Below are 19,018 nucleotides of genomic sequence, written 5' to 3'. Positions count from 1 at the left end.
ATTTTGAGTCTAAATTAATCTCAAATGGCAACATGCAAAAATAAAGTAATCTGATTACTCCTATCATCGCAAATGCTTTCTCTGTTCCAGCTCATCAGCGGCCAAGTGGTAAAACCGTTAAGCACTGGTGCTTAACGGTTAAGCAGCGTGGGACGAACGAATTATTCACATAAGGTTTTCATGGTTTTTCCCATGTGTAACGTGAATACGAACTAGTTTTGCTTAACAGCTAGTTTCGTCCACGAAGGCATCCCTCCCAATCAGAAGACAGCCCTCGAAAACTTTACCATAATTTAAATAGCTCAATTCAAACGCTTCTCATATTTATGAAACTAATGGAGCACGATGGCTAATTTAAACCTAACATTTAATTACGTGTTCCGACCAGTAGCCGAGCGGTGGAAGCCGCTGAATACTGGTAATTCGGTCCGTGGTTCGAGTTCCGGAGAACAGGCTGGCTGCATAGGCATTTTTCTGCTTTTCCCATGTGTAACGTGGATACGAGCCAGGTTCCTTTAAAATGACCTCTACGGGACATCCTTTGATTTGAAACTGAAAGTTTTCCTTGAAAACTGATTTTATACCCCCCCTGCCGAAACTGCCTAAGTAGATTTCAAATAGTACACATAATTTTCTATGGATTTCAATATTACATGAATTTTTACTTGCGCTACGGATTTTATTTAAGTAAAGCATCGATTATGGCAACGCCAATTTACAAAAAAGTCCTTAAACCCAAAAAGCGCACAAAATAGAACTTACGTTTTTTAAATAAAAATAAATAATATATGAATATATATATATATTGAATAGATTAACGGCAAAGAGCGAAAATAGTATATCATAGAGTATGGAAAGCATTCTCTACAATGCCGAAAGGGATGTGTCAAAATATGAAGCGCTTAAATCATAGAGTATGAAAAGCATTCTCTACAGCGCCGAAAGGGATGTGTCAAAATATGAAGCGCTTAAATCATAGAGTATGGAAAGCATTCTCTACAGTGCCGAAAGGGATGTGTCAAAATATGAAGCGCTTAAATCATAGAGTATGGAAAGCATTCTCTACAGTGCCGAAAGGGATGTGTCAAAATATGAAGCGCTTAAATTTTCATACATTTCTTTGCCCTTTCATAGCAACTCAGAACATAACACAGACTGAAATATCAAATATTCCAAGCTTTAAGGTTTAATATAATTTAATATCGCAACACAAATCACGTCATTTCCGGCTCTTGCCTCAAAAAGAATGCTAAGGCACTTCTGCCATTTGTACAGTCGGTTTTATTCGGAGTTGTGAAAAACGCTATTTCAATTCGGTTGCAAAATTTCAATTCGGTTGAAAAACGCTATTCAATTCTACTGCATAAAAAATGAGTTTATAAGGTATTTCTCCCGCCTTCTTAACGAGCCTTCGTGGTGTAGTGCACACTCAGCACGTAATTGAGAGGTCTGCGGTTCGATTCCCGGGGAAGGCTTTGGTCATTTTTCATCTTTCCTGCTTCCAAAAAATTCCTAATGTCTCTACAAGTTGAGAAGCTTCCATTATCTAAGTATGCATCCCGTCATAATTACCTTCAGCAATGATTATGTAAAGAATTATTTAAAACTTCAGCCAGTGCTCTGAAAACTGTGTTTCTTATAACTGAGACTGCCTGCTAAAACTGCCTGAATAATTTGAAAAATGTTTAAAAAAAAAAGCAAACCTACTAAGAGGAAACCACGCAGTGTTTTACTGCTGAATTGCAACACTATGGTGTTGATAGAAAACAGGTAAAGTTCATTTTAAATTAAATCTGGAAATACAGGCCAGGATGGAAAGAGGGGAAGGGGATTATTTTCACAAAAATTTCCTTGTGCAGCTTTGAGATCGATGTGTTATCTCCTATCCCAGACGTCAGTAAAGGATGGGGTGAATCGTACAACCTTCTAGAGATTCTTATGAGTATGGCAGCGATTGCCGGATATAGTACATCATGTTAAACACCACAGGGACCTCTCGTAGACAAAGCAAAACAATCTTGGTACTTAACGTGTTAATCAAAGTGTATGCCAGCTTTCAATTCATTTTAAATCCTATGGACATACTGAGAGATGAAAACATTCCTAACCACAAAATAGATCTCCGGTCGACCGCTTCCAATCAGGCCGCGGGAAACAATCAAGGGTTTGTGAGGTAATTTCAAGATAAAGTGTAAAATATGAAGTTATTTTATCTTAAAAAGGCGGATAAATTCTAGTCTATCGTGTAGCAACAAGTAACTCCTAGCCCTAGTCTTTTTCTATTTCTGTGGAAGAAATTTGTATGTTAACTTTGTATATATCTATTAACATATCTACATGCATCTTTTCTATAAAAGTCTGTTTCATGTTTTGCTGAAAATGCTATTTGTCATTCTATGTAATGCCTAGGTATTTGATATAATGCATAAAATATAAATTTCCTAATTGGCATAAAAATGTTATTCATTGCACAGAAATTTTTCACATTTTTCCCGGCGCTATTATTAGTCCTATTTTCCCAGAAGGACTATTAATTTCGTTTTCGCATTTTGCTTTGATTCACTTTTCAAATTGTTGCTACCAAATATTATCGCCCTGTATTATATTTAAAGAAATTAAATAATGAAGAATCTGCATAAATGTATGTACGTAATATTTCTCGCATTGTGATAAAACAACGATACCTAAGGCCATCCAATTTTGAATAAAGTAATCCTCCTGCGAATATGAGCATCTGAAAGCCCAAATTTGAAATTTGGAATTTGTTTTATTATCGATTTCATGTTTTGTAAAACTTTAACGAATTTTTTATTAACAAACTCAAGGATTGCAAAGCGAGCGATGGCAACATTATACAGAAAAAAAAAATTTTTTATCTCCAGCGCGTGAGACTGTGTATCGGAAATTCTAAAGATATGCTCATTTTAAATATTTTGCGATATTACAGTTGAATGGAATTTTATGGTTTAAGTGCAAAGACCATGATATTTAATAAATAAAGGTAACACACAAAATGTTTAAAAAACGCCCCTTTGGACGTAATTAAAAATCTGAAACCTTTCATATTTTTTTCCTACTTTTTGTGGTATAATATTTTTTCTTTATTTAGCTAGAAACTGAATGCTTCACATAAACACAAAAAAGGAACTAACAGGTATAATAACCTGTAACACGAAACGTCTACTTTCTCAAAGGTATAAATAAGAAAATAATAGCTTTTATTTGAAAACTAAGTTCAAGAGCTATAGAAACGCGATTAGATTTGCTCCTATTTTAGTTTATTTTAATTTCTAGAAACAATAATATGTTTCCCTGATTTTGCATAGCATATTTTCTTAAAATTATCAACAAAAATCTTGACGCTTGAAAATTACTTTGAGAACAATATAGCGGCTAAAGCGGAGGCCGTTTAAAGCAAAGCATGATAAATGAAGATCTAAGATTCAATTCATAATTGCAAAATTTTAGTTAAAATAATTTATTGCGTTGTTGTAAGGTATTTTCTCCGTTCTTGCTGCATTCCTCTATGGTATAAGTGGAAGCACGTCTGGTTAGTAATTGGGAGGTCGAGTTCGAATCCCGGCTACGGCTTTGAAGATTTTTTCACGTTTCTCACTCCTAAATAACCTAATAAGCTCTATAGTATAACTTTGTTCCCTATATTATTTTTGCGCCTACCTGGGACCGAGTGGTAAAATCGTTAACACTGGTAGTTCGGCCAGAGGTTCGTATCCTGTGAATAGGTTGGCTGCATGGGCGTTTTTGTAGTTTTCCCATGTGTGAATCACTTTCCCTTAGAACGTCCTCCGTGAAGGCTTTCTTTCTTTTAAGCAAAAAACCCTGAGTGCTTTGCTATAATCAAATAAACTAAATCTTTATCTAATTACTTATTCTTTTGACTTCGAAATATTTATTTTATTTATTGTGTTATGTATTTCTCATGATTTCCACATTTATCTCCTATTTTACCTTGACTTAAGTGCCCAAAAGTATTAGGTGTAAAAGTCATACATTATTTTATTTATATTTCTTATTATTTCAAATAAATTTCAATTAGGGATGGATACGGAGAGATGTTTCTTTTAAAAGTACGTGGTTTCATAAATCGTCATTTCTCATCTATGCCTGACTGAACACTGGGAAAAAGGCAAAAATATTAAAATAAAATAGAGACCTCATATTTCTTTTATTGATTATCTAAAGAAAATAAAACTACAAGTATAAAATCTTAAGTTTAATCTAAACTTCTGGCAATTATCAGTGAAAAGAGGTAAACATTTATATCTATTTTAACAACATATTTGTTAGTCTTTTCACTCAAACGAAATGTACTGGCAACAATGCATTTTTTCACTCAACGCATTATGAGCAATGCTCACGTTTCGTGCGGCGGTTTGAAATGTCATATGCATTGCGTCTAGGGAAATTGTATCATATTTTGGCCGGCGTTTTTGATATTGCTCCCGAATTGGAACTAAACTAACAGAATAAACAAAATCGTTTACTTTTTGAACTAATACAAGTATTTCGCTATTAACTTTAATTGCAGTTTTTCTTCAAAATCAAAGCAATCCATTAAGAGCTTCATTAGTATTAAATTTCTCTTTAGAACAATAACAGTATTGCAAAGATGGTAAAAATTTAGTTTCGATTCAGGACAGAAACAGAATCAAGAAAGAATTCTTAATATCGCTATGAAATATATTTCTTTTTGTATGAAAAGCAGAGCAAACATTCTGTGAAATGTAGTATAAGATTATGATTTGCAATAACACGTTTTTTTCAGTAGTATTACTGAAACGGATAGGAAAATTCTACATTCTGCATATTTTTCCAATTTCCTCTCTATGAGTATAGGTAAAATTTTGGTATTAGAATGAGAAATTCATTCAAAAAATAAACAATTCTTTATTTCCTTCTAGTTTCTGACTATTCGTAGCCCCGATTTCAATATTCAACTTGTAAAGATGCAGTCTTTTCTTCGTAGCTGATATCAAAAATTTATATTTGACTGTCATTTAAATATTTTGTTGTAAGAATAATTATGGAAAATATTTCATTTGTTTAGATAGTTAAATCCAATAAATTAAATACTATGTCTATTGAAAGTAAAGTATTTTCTCCCTGATTTCCGAGTGTCTTGGTGATGTAATTGAAAGTATATGCACCGTGTAGTCGAAAGTTCCAGGATTCGAGCCCCAACGAGAATATTGTACGTTTTTCATTTCTTCTGCTTCAAAAAAAAAAAACTTAATAACTCTACAAATGTGCGTAATTTATGAAGGATAATGATATTAATTTATACGATGATATTCCAAGTTGCATTTCTAACTGAAATTTTAAATATTAATAATATGAAAAGTTGTATTAAGACCAACTAAATACAGACCACTGGCTGAATAAATGTAAAATAAAATAGAATAGAAATTTATTTTTTGTCATAAAATTCTTTTTTTCATATAAAATACTTTTTATTAAGATTAATATGAAATACTTTATATACTGTGAGCCCTAAAGATAGCCAAACAAACACTTTTCATTTATTTGCAAAGCCACAAACGAATTGGTGGCTTGCTCAATGAATATAAATAATCAGCAGGATCCAAACAGAATTTGAGTACAAAACTTCTAGACTGCAGAAACATATTGCGGTCATTTGTCTGCGGATTGAATATCGACAGTTAACTTTTGATTATTTGTACTTTCAAATAACAGTTAAAGCAATTTCTAAATTTTGTTAGCTACTGTGACTTAATTAGATACTTCTTTTGTTTATCAATCGTGCCAAAAGAGATGAGGGCTATCCTGCCTAAAGTAACGGGTGCCTCCACGGCGGACTTTCTAAGGGAAACTGGTTTGTATTCATATTACACATGGAAAAACCACAAAATTGCCCATTTAGCCAGACGGTTGTTCAAGACTTCAAAGTAGTTGAATTACCAATGCTTCATGGCCTTAACCCTTTACATTGATAAGCCTCCGACTTGATTTTCCATTAATATACTCGTCATACTATGAAATAGAATCTAAGTGTAGCTAGAAAAATTATTTTTACACAAATGCGTACTTCTTTAAGTCTAGGAAAGTAAAATGAATGGTTAAATCGATCGTATTCACTGTGTTTATATTTAATCACTTATTATTACGTTTTCGTGACAGCTGCTTTCATGCATTTTGCCCGATTTCTTTAACCTTATGCTTATTTATATTTCAATCCTTTCCATAACTTAATTATTTCTCAAACTTTCATGAGAGTAGCACGTCATATTCAGTTTCAGAAACAGATACTGAAAATAACCAAACGTGTCTAGACTTTCTAATATTTCTTGCGCTACTAAAAAGAATTTCCTACTTTCTGTTTTTTCCTAAACTGTATTCTAAATCTCTTGCTACTAAGAAACAAAATCTAATTACATATTTCCAGATTGCGGTCTAAAATTTTAATCTCTGAAAAAACAGGTGTAGGTGTATTTAATTATGGCAAAGCACACGAGGGCTATCTGCCTAAAGGGAGGAATGCCTTCGTGGAGGACTTTCTAAGGGAAACTGGCTCGTATACACGTTACACATGGGGAAAACCACGAAAACGCCCATGCAGCCAGCCCGTTCGCGAGATTCGAACCTCGGACCGAGCTACCAGTGTTCAGCGACTTTACCGCTCGGCCGCTGGTGGGCTCTCTCTGAAAAAAAAAAAAAAAAAAAAAAAAAACAGAAAAGCTAAATTATAGTAACAAAATTACAGAAACGTACTAGTGTTATTTTATTGCATGTACGCGATGACGTATGATACGGTTTTGTAATCAATAAATTAAAAATAAATCAATTAAAATATCAAATCTTATATTAATCAGCAAGTGGATTATTATCTCAAGTCATATGTTAAAATACGAGTGTAAATTATTTCCTACTCTTATATGTATCATATGTTTCATTAATGTCTGAATGCATTTTTATAGTCACATTCACGATTCTGAAGGAGAAAACATTTTTAAAAATATCATTTCGTAGTATTACCTTTAACTAGCTAAATTGGAAAGTATCCTATTAAAAAATTCCATCTTGAGTGAAATTTCATTCAATTTTACCTTTGCGCTTTTTTATGACTCGTTGGAGCGAACAAAAGCCAGTTTCCTGATACGCATTTTCGCAGTTCCTCCTCTTTTGTTCTCACTTCTATCGAATCATTCTTTTCTCCCAGTTTCTTTCTCTGTTCTCTTCAAATTTCCTTTCGTATAGCAATAAGATTGAATCCTCCTAAATTCCCACGCTTGTGTAAAATCTTAGAGCCTGGAAAGCTAAAAACAAATCTGCATACTACATCTGTTGTATGCCAAATTCGTTAAAATTTCATAAAGCGGTTGCTGAAATTAACAAACGCTTTGAAACATTCTACTGCTTTCAAGTACGCAATATTAGAAGTTTTCAATATATTTTTAGTCCAAAGGGATTTGAATCCCGAAGGACTATTAGTTTCATTTTGGCATTTTGCGTCGGACTCATAAATGTCGGTTCACTTTTCAAACTGTTGCCACAAAATGTTAGAGTCCTGCATTATATTTGAAGAAATTAAATAATGAAAAATCTGCATAAATGTATGTATATTTCTCGTATTGTGATAAAACAACGGTACATAGAGTCATCGAATTTTGAATAACGTAATCCTCCAACGAATATGAGCATGTGGAAGACCAAATTTGAAATTTGAAATTTGTTTTATGATCGATTTCCTATTTTTTAAAACTTTGACGAATTTTTGATTAACAAACTCAAGGATTTCAAGGCGAGCAATGGCAACGTTGTGCAGAAAAAACATTTTTATCTCCAGCGCTTGAGTCTCTGTATCGGAAATTCTAAAGATATGCTCGTTTTAAAACTATTTTGCGATATTGCTGTTGCACTGGATCTTATGGTTTAAGTGCGAGGAACATGATATTTAATAAAGAAAGGTAACACACAAAATGTTAAAAAACGCCCCTTTGGACGTAATTTAAAATCTGAAACATTTCAGATTTTTTTTTTTTTTTTTTTTTTTTTTTTTTGATATGACACATAGAAATGAAATTAAACTTAAGTAAACACAAGTACAAACATGCAAAGAAAACTTTAAAATTACGAAAAAATATTACCAGTTTTTAAATGTTTAAAACATGTGTTTCTGTCAGAATCGGATATCTTTACCACTAACTCCAGAATTTGTTGAATCGTTGTAAAATCGAAATAAAAATCCGAAAACGCGCGACGTCATTCGAAACGACGGAACGAAACTCATGCATAATGAAGTGAATTGCAACTTACCTGCCCCAAATATCAGAGGTAGCACAAATATTACGTCTAAGACGTACGCCGGAAAATGCCGCATCATTCAAAACTCCGAACAGGGAATTGCAAAATCTATGCAAAGTCGGTAATTTTGTTTGAAAATTTGTGTTAGTCAGTGTGAAACGTATTGGTGACCCAGAAATGCAGGAAACCTCAACGCAAAAGTGTTTTTATTTATAAGTTTATAAAGGCGCGTGCTTAGACGTGGATGAGGGAGATGTTATGCGTGCGAATCGATTCGACTGGGATGTTGCCTTGGACACATCGCATCCGGACAGAGATGCTCTGTGGCAGCGCCATCTATATTCAGATGTTGCTCGCAAATGGGCATCTAAAAGTTTAAATAGTTGCAGAAATAAAAGTATTAACCGAGACACATACAGGTAAATGGCACATTTTAATAGTAGAATTTTCGTTTTTCTTAAAATAAATGAGAGAAAAGTGTTTCTAAAACTGCCGTCGAATCCATAATTTTCTTTCTAATTCTGTTTGATATATCATACGAAAAAAAAAGCCATAAAAATTAAGGGATTTCTTACCGTCCAAAATTAGTTATATTATAATCATATCTATCTTTCCTATCATAGAAATCTTACCAATTATAATTTAATTCGCCATGATGTAATGTGCAAATCTAACATTTAAATGGAAACACAAATTTGCAAGCGCATCGGTAATCAAGACCACAGGAAAGAACTCCCTGTATCATTCCTGTCATTATGTCCAATAATCAAATCTCTCTCTCTTAATTAGATTTATTATCTTAATCTAAGAAAAATTTTTGTGCTTGGGAAAGATTGCTTTCAAAAATAAATTTCTAGAAAACTTGCCTCATATATAGGTTGATAGAAAACTATTGCTGCAAAATTTCGTAAACATGTTTTGATATTGTATTTTTTTCGTGTTTTTCATATTCACTTTGAGGCCCACCAGCGGCCGAGCGGTAAAGTCGCTGAACACTGGTAGTTCGGTCCGAGGTTCGAATCCCGCGAACGGGCTGGCTGCATGGGCGTTTTCGTGGTTTTCCCCATGTGTAACGTGTATACGAGCCAGTTTCCCTTAGAAAGTCCTTCACGAAGGCATCCCTCCCCTTAGGCAGATAGCCCTCGAGGCTTTGCCATAATAACACACACACACACACACATATTCACTTTGCATCCGTGTGGTTTCTGCTTCTATTTATTCTTCGTTTTATGCTTTGTTTTATAGTAATTTTGTATTTCTCTTCTTTACTTTCTTGAAAGAAGTAAAGGAAGTATTGTAATAGCAAAAAATTTCGCGTATCATATTTCAGCCAAAAGTCTATTTTGACAGTTCCCGAATCCATTTGGACGATTTTTTACACGGCATTTGTATGTACTCATAGGATAAATGACGGGTTTTTCCAAAACTGATTGTAAAATGGATTTAAAATGGTTTCAAATGCGACTTTTTCGTGACGTCTGTGCGTACGTGTCCACGTTTGTATATATGTATTTCTCATAATTCAAGAGCGGTTAGCTGTCGAATGTTGCCATTTTGTGTACGGAACACCTATAAAATGTGTATCTCCTTTTTTTTATTGTAACCTGCGGTACCCAAACGTAAACATATGTTACGGTGAAATACCGAAATCTGGAGAATATCGACTTTCACCAGTGAATGTCAACATTCACATAGTCGCTTGGTGTATGTCCGAAATACTTTCAAAATACTCTTTTTTCTGACCTTCACCGATCAATGTCGACATTCACCATGTACTAATGGTGAATGTTGAACATATAACAATATTATATTTTCTTCTCCGTCATTCAGTCGCGAAAAAACGCACTTGAGACTTAAAATAAGAACTTAAGAACATAAGAACTTAAAAAACACAATATATTCAAAATGAGAAAGGAAAATAATTAGAAGTTAAAAACTTACTTAATTATACAGTATGTTCTAAATGAGAAAATAAAATAACGGTAATAAAAAACTTACTAAATTATGTGACTCTAATCTTATTTATTGCAACAACTTAAACTATTATGGCACTTTATGACCTCTCTTTTCGACTTACACCAGAGCATATCTGTGATTGTCGACATACACCGGTGAGGATCCGAATGTACAAGAATGTAGTGCAATATTCGATGTTTCACCGACGTATTTGGTGAATGTTGACATTCTCCGGTGAAAGTCGACGTTCTCCAATTTCGGTCTTTCACAGTAACATATATACATATACTCATCCCTTACGTTTCTTAAAAGCCCTTACCCAGCATTCATTTTCCCAATCACTGATCATCGTAGTTTCAGAAGTGTTTTAAATGATGCAAATATTCATGATTTGGCAATATTAAACTTTAAAAAATTAGCTTTCGTCAAATAATGAAATCTAACTCCATATATAATAGCAGTTTATCTGCGTAGTTAGTCTAACAATAAATATCTAGCAATTTTTAATGTCAGTTTATTCTTGTAAATAGCTAACGATATTTAATAACATTTTATTGCTGTTCTAAAATGAATATTTAACAGACCGTACAAGGAAGTCATGCGGTGTCAATCTCATATTTTTTTAATTATCGCGAAATGCATGTATGCTTATGTAATTAGTTACTTTATTATCTGCTAATTCGGTGCAGATAACAGTGGAAATTTTGTAAATAGAAGATGGTTATAATTGAATCGATTCTCGCCGAACTTGTGCAGAGCTCCTTCTGGTTGGCGTATTTCGTTGATATTTGGTATATACGTTGTATGGATCATGAGGAAAAGAAAATTGTTATTAAAAATAATAGTTCAAATTTCGAACACCTGGTGATGGCACATTGAAGAGCCAGAAATTTACGTTCCCGGTATTCTTCGACAAAGAGACATCAGCTACTTCAAGTATGCAGGGCTTACCGTACCACGTCAACACTAGCCCTACAAGAACTGGCAGGAATTCCTCCCCTAGATTTGATAGTAGAAAGAGAGGCAGCTATCGTAAGAGTTACCAGGCTGGGTCAAACTTCAACACTTTGGGGTGATAGTTATCACCACTCGGACTACGAGAAACAAAACTTTCCTCCAGCAGCTTTTAATCTCTCCGACGGTATCAGCATAAACGACCAACCAATTCAGAGGAACAGTAATAACCTTTTCACAGATGGCTCCAAAACTGGGAATGGCACGGGCAGCGCCTTCTGTAGATTGGAAAATGGAGTTGTAACATTCGAGTGGAAAAGGAAACTAGGCTTGAACAACTCGGTATACCAAGCAGAGCTTCTAGATATCAGTGCTACAATTAGATATGCGAACACATGTCAACAGGAGAAATTCTCCATACTCAGTGATTCGGCATCAAGTCTGGCGGCTATCGCAAATCAAAACAGCCGGAGTCCTTTGGTATACCGAATTCAGAAACAGCTTCTGACAATGCCTATTTTGCAAAGATCCACTTTAAAATGGGTTCCCGCTCACAAAGGGGTTCAAGACAATGAAGCCGCTGACCTACTGGCCAAGCAGGCAGCCAACAGCACAGATATATTAGAAAGACCAACTAAACTTCCTTGGTCTCATATTAAGCGAACAACTTTGACAAGTCTACTACAGAATTGGCAAAGTAGAAGGACAGAGGCAGAGGTAGGACGAAGCACATTTCGCTTATTGCCAAAAGTTAATATGGAAATAAAGACCCACTGTGCTAACCTAACACAGTTCTTAACAGGTCATGGACCATTCCCAGTATACCTGAACAGATTCAGACTTAGGGATACGCCTTTCTGCGAATGCGGAGAGGAAGGCGACACGGACCATTATTACTTCCATAGTGTACATACAAGAACCTGGCACTTGAAGAAACCAGCGGACATTGCCTGGGCAATGTGGACGTCCAACACACTCAAAAACAGAATAGCCCTTGATAAAATAGAGAGAATCTCAAGACACTGCCTAAGCAGAAACAACCGTGAATAATATTATGTTTCAAATGTTCAGAACTTAAACCAGATAACCAGAATAAACGCTTAGTGCCTGCAGTTATCAATATGTAAAAACTGTTATTAGTATGTAATATTCAACCTTGTTACTTTGGAGCCTTCCCCGCTGTGATGGTATAGAATTCCGTTTGGTTCATGTCCGTGGTCGGAAGCTGTGCACTCACTTACCTTTTGCATTCTGATTATGTGACTGTATGGTGTGCTCATCTTACCTGTTTGCCCAAGAGACCTAAACGAAGAGATTAACATTAACCAATACAGATATCTAAGCAAAAAACTGCTTTCACACTGTTACTTGCTAACATTTTTTATTCGGTTTGAGATCGAGTTCAGTAGTTTTTTTTTTTTTTTTTTTTTTTTTTTTTTCCTCTATCCTAACTTCAAATCTGAACTCGAGCGATTACTTTCTGAACTTTATTTTTACCGTTACCTGATCAGTGCAAATCAGCAGTTAATCTCTCGTCATCCAAATTTTTGGCCCATAACTGATTTTGTTAATTAAAAAGCTAATAATGTTAATTTAAGAATTATTTTAGTAAGAATTTAACATATTTCTAGTATGAAAAACCAGAATAATATCTTTATCTAAAAAAGAACTAATTTTGGAATTTTGCACGTATTTCTCTCAAAAAAAATTGCTTCCAATCAGATTTATTATTTTTTCCGGTATTAGAAATTTTGGGGAAACATCATAGGGAAACTTTAAAAAAATTACCATCTTGTTAACTCTATACTATTTCTGCATTATTATTATTTATTATTCTACATAATCATTTGCACTAATTCCTAACACATTTCTCTCAAATTACCTGTAAAATCATTAATATCTAACACGTTTCTCTCAAATTTCCTTTAATTTAAAGTTATATTTGTTTCTTTTGAATTCAATTTTAATATTAATTCTATTAACTTATAAGATATTTTCTCCCTTCTTCTAACATGCCTTCATGGTGTAACGGTAGCACAACCAGCGCGTATTCGAGAGGTCCAGGTTCGAGTTCCAGTGAGGGCATTGCTCATTTTTCATGTTTCCTGCCTCAAAATAACCTAATGGTGGTTCCTGGACAGAGACTCGAGCCTGGACCTATCGAATACGCGCCGAGTGCGCTACCAGTACACCACGAAGCCATGTTGAAAGGAAGGAGAAAATACACTTTGTTTATTGTAATTTTTTTGTTTAGGCTCTGGAATTTTTTTTAAATCATTGAAGAAAATTGTATTTATTTTTTATTAATGATTCTCATCCAGTTATGAGACACTGGAATTTTTTCTTTCGAGCAAAAGAAATTGCTTTGCTCTAAATCAAATAAATCTGTCTCTCTGCAGCAAAGAATGCATGAGTGCATCAGCCTGAATTATCTAAAAATGTATATATCTCTAAGCAGATATATAAACTTGATTATCACTCTCTCATCTCCTCTGATCAGTCTCTTTTGAAATGTAAATAATGCATAACTTTATTCAAAGTTGTGCCTTACACTTTGAGCAAAGCTCTAACCACAACTCTGAATAAAATTATGTGTTACTTACTTTCAAAAGAGATTGATCAAATTAGGGCAATTAAGTTTCCCTTTTGATCATTTCAATGAAATAATAAATCAGGTTTATTGGCTACTTAATGAGGTTCTGATTTTCCCTATCATATAGAGATAATTTCAAGCACTAGGGTATTTCATGCATAGTGAAGACATTTTTTTCGGGAAAAAATGAAGGATATGGGGGAGAATGCAGAAAGGCTACTCCGATATGAATACATCTATATACTCGTTTATTATTTTAGTTATAATCCAGTTTATTTCACTTATCAGAAAATGTTTAAAATATTAATATTCGTGTTTATAAAACAAATATACAATTCCAAAAATTCTTAACTTAAAATGTTTGCAAAAGTAGTCTAAACGTCAAAAAAGTCTAAAAGTTATAAGGTATTTTTACCGCTTTCTTAGCGTGCCTTCGTGGTGTAGTGGTCAGCACTCTCGACGCTTATTCGAGAGGTCCGTGGTTCGAGTTCCGGCGAGGGTATTGCTCATTTTTCATCTCTCCTGCTTCAAAAATAACCTAATGTCTCTACAGAGTAACTTATATAAATGTACCGATTCCATTTCCCAAAAGTTTGTCTGCATTAATAAGCTAACAAGGAATATCTTATTAACACAGAATTTTCTTTTTACTAATATAGTACAGAATTTGCGCCCTGCTACTGAACGACTTTAAAAAATAACTTCTCAAAGAATTTGAACCTAGCATTACGATCCAGCATGCTTTTTAGCATTACGATTTTACAATACATTATTTTTTGAGAAATTAAAATGTATGCATCTTTCATATAACATTCAGAATTTAAGAGCATTATTTCGTCTTAATATAAGAATGATTTGACTTAATTTAATGGAACTCAAAAATTCTATATTAAGTAATCACTTGTTCGTTACATCGAAGATTGACACTTAAGATTGTATTCTGTAATTTGTTGAATTTTGGGAACTTTTTTCCAAATTCTATAGTAATGCTAAATATATTTCATGTTACAAGCGCAAGATCATTTTTTTAATTATGATTATTTTTTTTAATTATGTTTAATTAATTTGTTCATTCTATACTAAATTCAATATCATGTCCTATTTATGTTCTGATCTTTTATATTGCGATTTTAATGCAGCAGATATTGACATATAATTTAAGGACGTATTTCAAAAGCTCAAAATTATAACAAATACTGCATCATTTCCTAGACGTGAATACCTCAATTTCTAATTCAAAAATTAAATAACCACTTGAACACTAAAATAATATTATTCTTAGATCGAGAATGTATCAAATAAAAGCTTTGAATTCATTCCATCAATCAGTGGTTCAACCTCCATGCAAATGCTTCTATACAAGTAGTTTAATATTCATGCAAGTGGTTCCGTGAAAAACATTAAGTGGCAATTAGATCAATTTTTCTGAATCAAACTCAAAATTATGAAAGTGACAAGCTTACTTTTAATGCTTCAGAGCTTGATAACACTAAACCTTTTTTTATAAAAACAAAAATTTAAATAAATACTTGAAATGACTTGCTTTTTGCTAAATACATATCAAAATAATCTAAAGAGTTCTAAGAGATTTGTTGCCATTCAGGAATATTTAAGCCTTTAACATTAAAAAAATCAGTTCTTAACAACGAATTTGAAATAAGTGCTGGGCAAAAAAAGATTTAATAGCACTTCGGAACTCCAAAGCTTCAAATGTTTCGTCACAATAATTTTAAAACTTTTGTTTCAAAAACACCATTATCAACATGCTCAATGAATAATATTCCATCTACTTAATCGTCTGATGACCTTATAAAACAACATTCAGAAACCTAACATGAAACCTGTTGAAAAGCTTTCTGATAAAACTAAAGATAGAGACAGATAGGTATTTGAATTCACGCCAAAGACATTTAAAAGTGCATGATAATCAAATTTATTTATATAGTTCGGAGGGCATTAAAGATCAATGAATTTTTGAACGTTCGCATCTTACTTTTCCTTCACTGTTATAGATTTGAATAAAGCACTGCCACTTGTTTTGACTCATGACTCATGATCATGTCTTGTTTATTCAGACTATCGCTTTAAATTTGAATTTGTTTCTTCTCCGACTGCTTGCATAAAGATTTCAGTTGTTCAATTTGTCGTATAGTAATGAAACTTTACACAAAGGAACTAATTATTGTTCACAACATGCAGCATTTTTCAAATACTTCTCTAATTAGACTAAAAGATAGATGTCAGATGAAATTAGTTAAAAAATGAATAAAAGTTAATGAAAGGAACTGATATAACGTTTGAAAATATAACAGCAAATGTTTCGAAGGTTTGACCGCACTTTCCAGTTGCTAGTAGATTAATTACATTAAACCAGTTCTGCTACTAATTTTTGTCATTTTTAAATGTACTTTCTAGCCTGAAAATTTAGATGACTTTAAAAACAGAACAGTTGCAGTCAAAGCCTTTCAATATCAAAACTGCTTTTTGTATTTCGATAATTATTATCTCAGTTCTTTTAATCAGTAGCTTAGGAATGTTTAGCATTTAGCTTAAAAAATCAAACCCGTATTTAACAAGGATTTTGCCACAATTTCTTTTGGGGGGAAGGAGGAAGAAAATCTTCATACCTAGTAATTTAATGGCACTTCGGAAGTCTCAAATGTTTCATCACAGAAGCTTCAAATTTTTATTTCAAAGACACGATTACTTACACGCTCTATCAATAACTTTCAAACTAATTACTCTTCTGATGACTTTGTAAAATAACATTAAAAAAATTATATTACATATTATGTAAGAAGGTATGAATTTTAATGAGCGAGCTAGTGATTTCTTCACTATCTAATAATCAAACGATATGATTATTAGCGGCGCCAGAGCATGTGCAACAGGTGCAGCCGCACCGGATGGTAAAATTTATAAAATTTATTAAGTCACTGGACGGCAGAATCTAGGAATCGCAGAGATGTCACCGACCGTCAAAAACTCTAGCGTTGGCATTGTATGCAAAAGCTCAAGTTCCTTCCAATATTTCCCCTATATTCAATTTTAGTCGATTAAATGCGGCAAAAAATCGATCATAATTGATCAGAAATCATTAACGCGAACAAACAAACAAACACAGAAACAGACATTCTTCTTTATATATATAAATTTTGTAAAACTTACTAATTTTTTATTAACAAAATCTACGATTTGAAAGCGAGCAGTAGCAATACTTTTAGAAATAAAGCATTTCATCTCCAATGCCCGACACTGTTGCCACTCGGAAAAAATTAGCGCTTTAGAGCTTTTAATTAATATTTCAGTTGATTAAAGTCGTACTAAGATGGGAATAGTCGAAATCGCTTCCCACGAATTTTTGGAATCGGAAATAATATATTTAATATTTGGCAATGCTATTTTTATTTCATTGCAAAACTTTTTTTTTTTTTTTTTTTTTAATATTTTTATTAACAAACTCTAGAATTTGAAAGCGAGCAATGGCAGCAACTTTCGAAATAAAGCAGATTTATCTCTCCAGCTTGCGAGACTGTTGCCACTCGGAAAACATGAGAGCGAAAATTATCGTTTTTCCGAGTTTTTAATTAATATATCTGATTTCAGCTACGTTTTAGAGGGGGAAAACGAAGATGTCGACCTGTATCAGGACCCAGAAAAAACTCGTATTAAGTTTGGTGATGATAGTTGTAGTAGTGACTGAGTTATTAGAAGACAAACACGCAGACTTTCTTCTTTATATATATAGATACAGAACGATAATCATTGGAAAGACTATATAAATTATTTACGGGTAAGGAACGCTTTTCTTGTGTATTTATTAAATTTAAAACTTAGAAACTCAGCTGTATCTCAATGTAGCAAACCTGATGATCCAAATCGCTGTATCACTGAATATGCTTAGTGCAAGATTTTCTAGTAGACTTTAGAAAACATATTATGCACAAAAAAAAACGTGCGTTCTTAAGAAATGTCATTCGATCTGAGAAATGATACTAATTACCTATATTATTATATATGCTCTCCAGTTCTGTTAATTTTAGTTCTTATTTTATACTGGCTACCATATTGTTCTGAAATTTTACTTAATTCATGGAATATTATTTTCTGCGTATTATTTTATTAAAATATTCAGACTCATTGTATTTCATGTTTTACCTAAAAATGTATGTCATTCAATATTTGTTACTTTTATCATACATTTAGAGTAAAGTGTTATTCATCATTCCGTAATATATATTTTAATTTCATTTTAAATAAACTGTGCAGTCGGTGCCAAATACTTTGCAAAGCTAAAATAGAAGTAAAATCATTAAAGTGGATTTTTTGCAAGCGCTCAATATATGCTTTAATGTGAAAGATATCTCCGCATCTCTGAAAGGATCTATTTAGACATATTGAGAAGCTAGATGACTTTTCTGTTAAATGGAAATAATGATGGTTAGTTTTTTAAGAAGAGAGTTGTCCGATTCAGTACCACAGAAGCCCTTATCGAGATCATTATCGATAGTATCTTGATCAAAATTTGCCACAAAGGCAGATATCATCTGCGAAAATATTTCAACATGGATTTAATTCCGTGAGACTTTATAAGTACAGTTTATTAAGTACAGTCTTTTTTAGTGCAGTCTTTACATATCAGTTCTTGCTAACCTCCACATCTTCGCAACCTACAGATGTGGAGGTAGATAGCCGTACATGAAATGGATTATCGTATTAATGTCTACCGTTTCAGTAAAGAGCAGCATATTGAGGGTTTGTAAATTGCATAAAAAAAATTAATCTTGATCTTAATAAATATAAAACCCCACCAATGTCCAAGTGCTTAAAAATTGCTGATTACTGGTATTTTGTCCCGGATTCGAACCCAGGCGAAACGGCAGGCTGTATGGTAGGTTTATGTGAATACAGCCAGTTTTCTTTAAAAGCATTCCACAAAGGCCTCTTAAGCAGCTTTGAAAGCCGTTTAAGCAGCTCTCGTGTGGTTGCGACATTCAGATAACCAAACCTTAACAAGTAATTATATTAGAATAATCAAAATTTCGTTTTATTGAGAAAAATAAAAAATAGCAAATAATATTGGATAAAGAATAAATCAATTACTACGATATAGAACAGTAATTAAAAACATCCATTTTACCAAAACTGGAGAGTAGAATGAAGAGGAGATGTAGCGGCCAAAAGTTTAAGATGAAAAAAATGAAGAACGAAATGGTTTATTTTGTATGAAAA

At 33.2% G+C, this 19,018-nt stretch overlaps 1 protein-coding gene and 1 non-coding gene across 2 annotated transcripts in view; one reads left to right on the top strand and one right to left on the bottom strand.

Annotated features, from left to right (window-relative positions):
• Nucleotides 1-8,552, bottom strand: part of LOC118188092 (uncharacterized) — an 86,473-nt gene extending 77,921 nt beyond the window's left edge. Inside the window, exon 1 of the mRNA XM_035358442.2 lies at nucleotides 8,296-8,552. Within this exon, the coding sequence (XP_035214333.1) occupies nucleotides 8,296-8,362 (67 nt within the window). The 5' untranslated portion in view covers nucleotides 8,363-8,552. The remainder of the gene's footprint in view (nucleotides 1-8,295) is intronic.
• A 5,663-nt stretch (nucleotides 8,553-14,215) lies between these two features.
• TRNAK-CUU (transfer RNA lysine (anticodon CUU)) lies at nucleotides 14,216-14,288 on the top strand. The gene has a single exon. It is a non-coding gene; the product is annotated as a tRNA-Lys (tRNA).
• Nucleotides 14,289-19,018: the final 4,730 nt, after the last annotated feature.

The sequence above is a fragment of the Stegodyphus dumicola genome, chromosome 6 (genome assembly GCF_044657685.1).
Source record: "Stegodyphus dumicola isolate Sdum_Otavi_A_Nest chromosome 6, ASM4465768v1".
In the NCBI taxonomy this organism is placed as follows: Eukaryota; Metazoa; Arthropoda; class Arachnida; order Araneae; family Eresidae; genus Stegodyphus; species Stegodyphus dumicola.
This window is presented reverse-complemented; position numbering and strand designations above follow the sequence as displayed.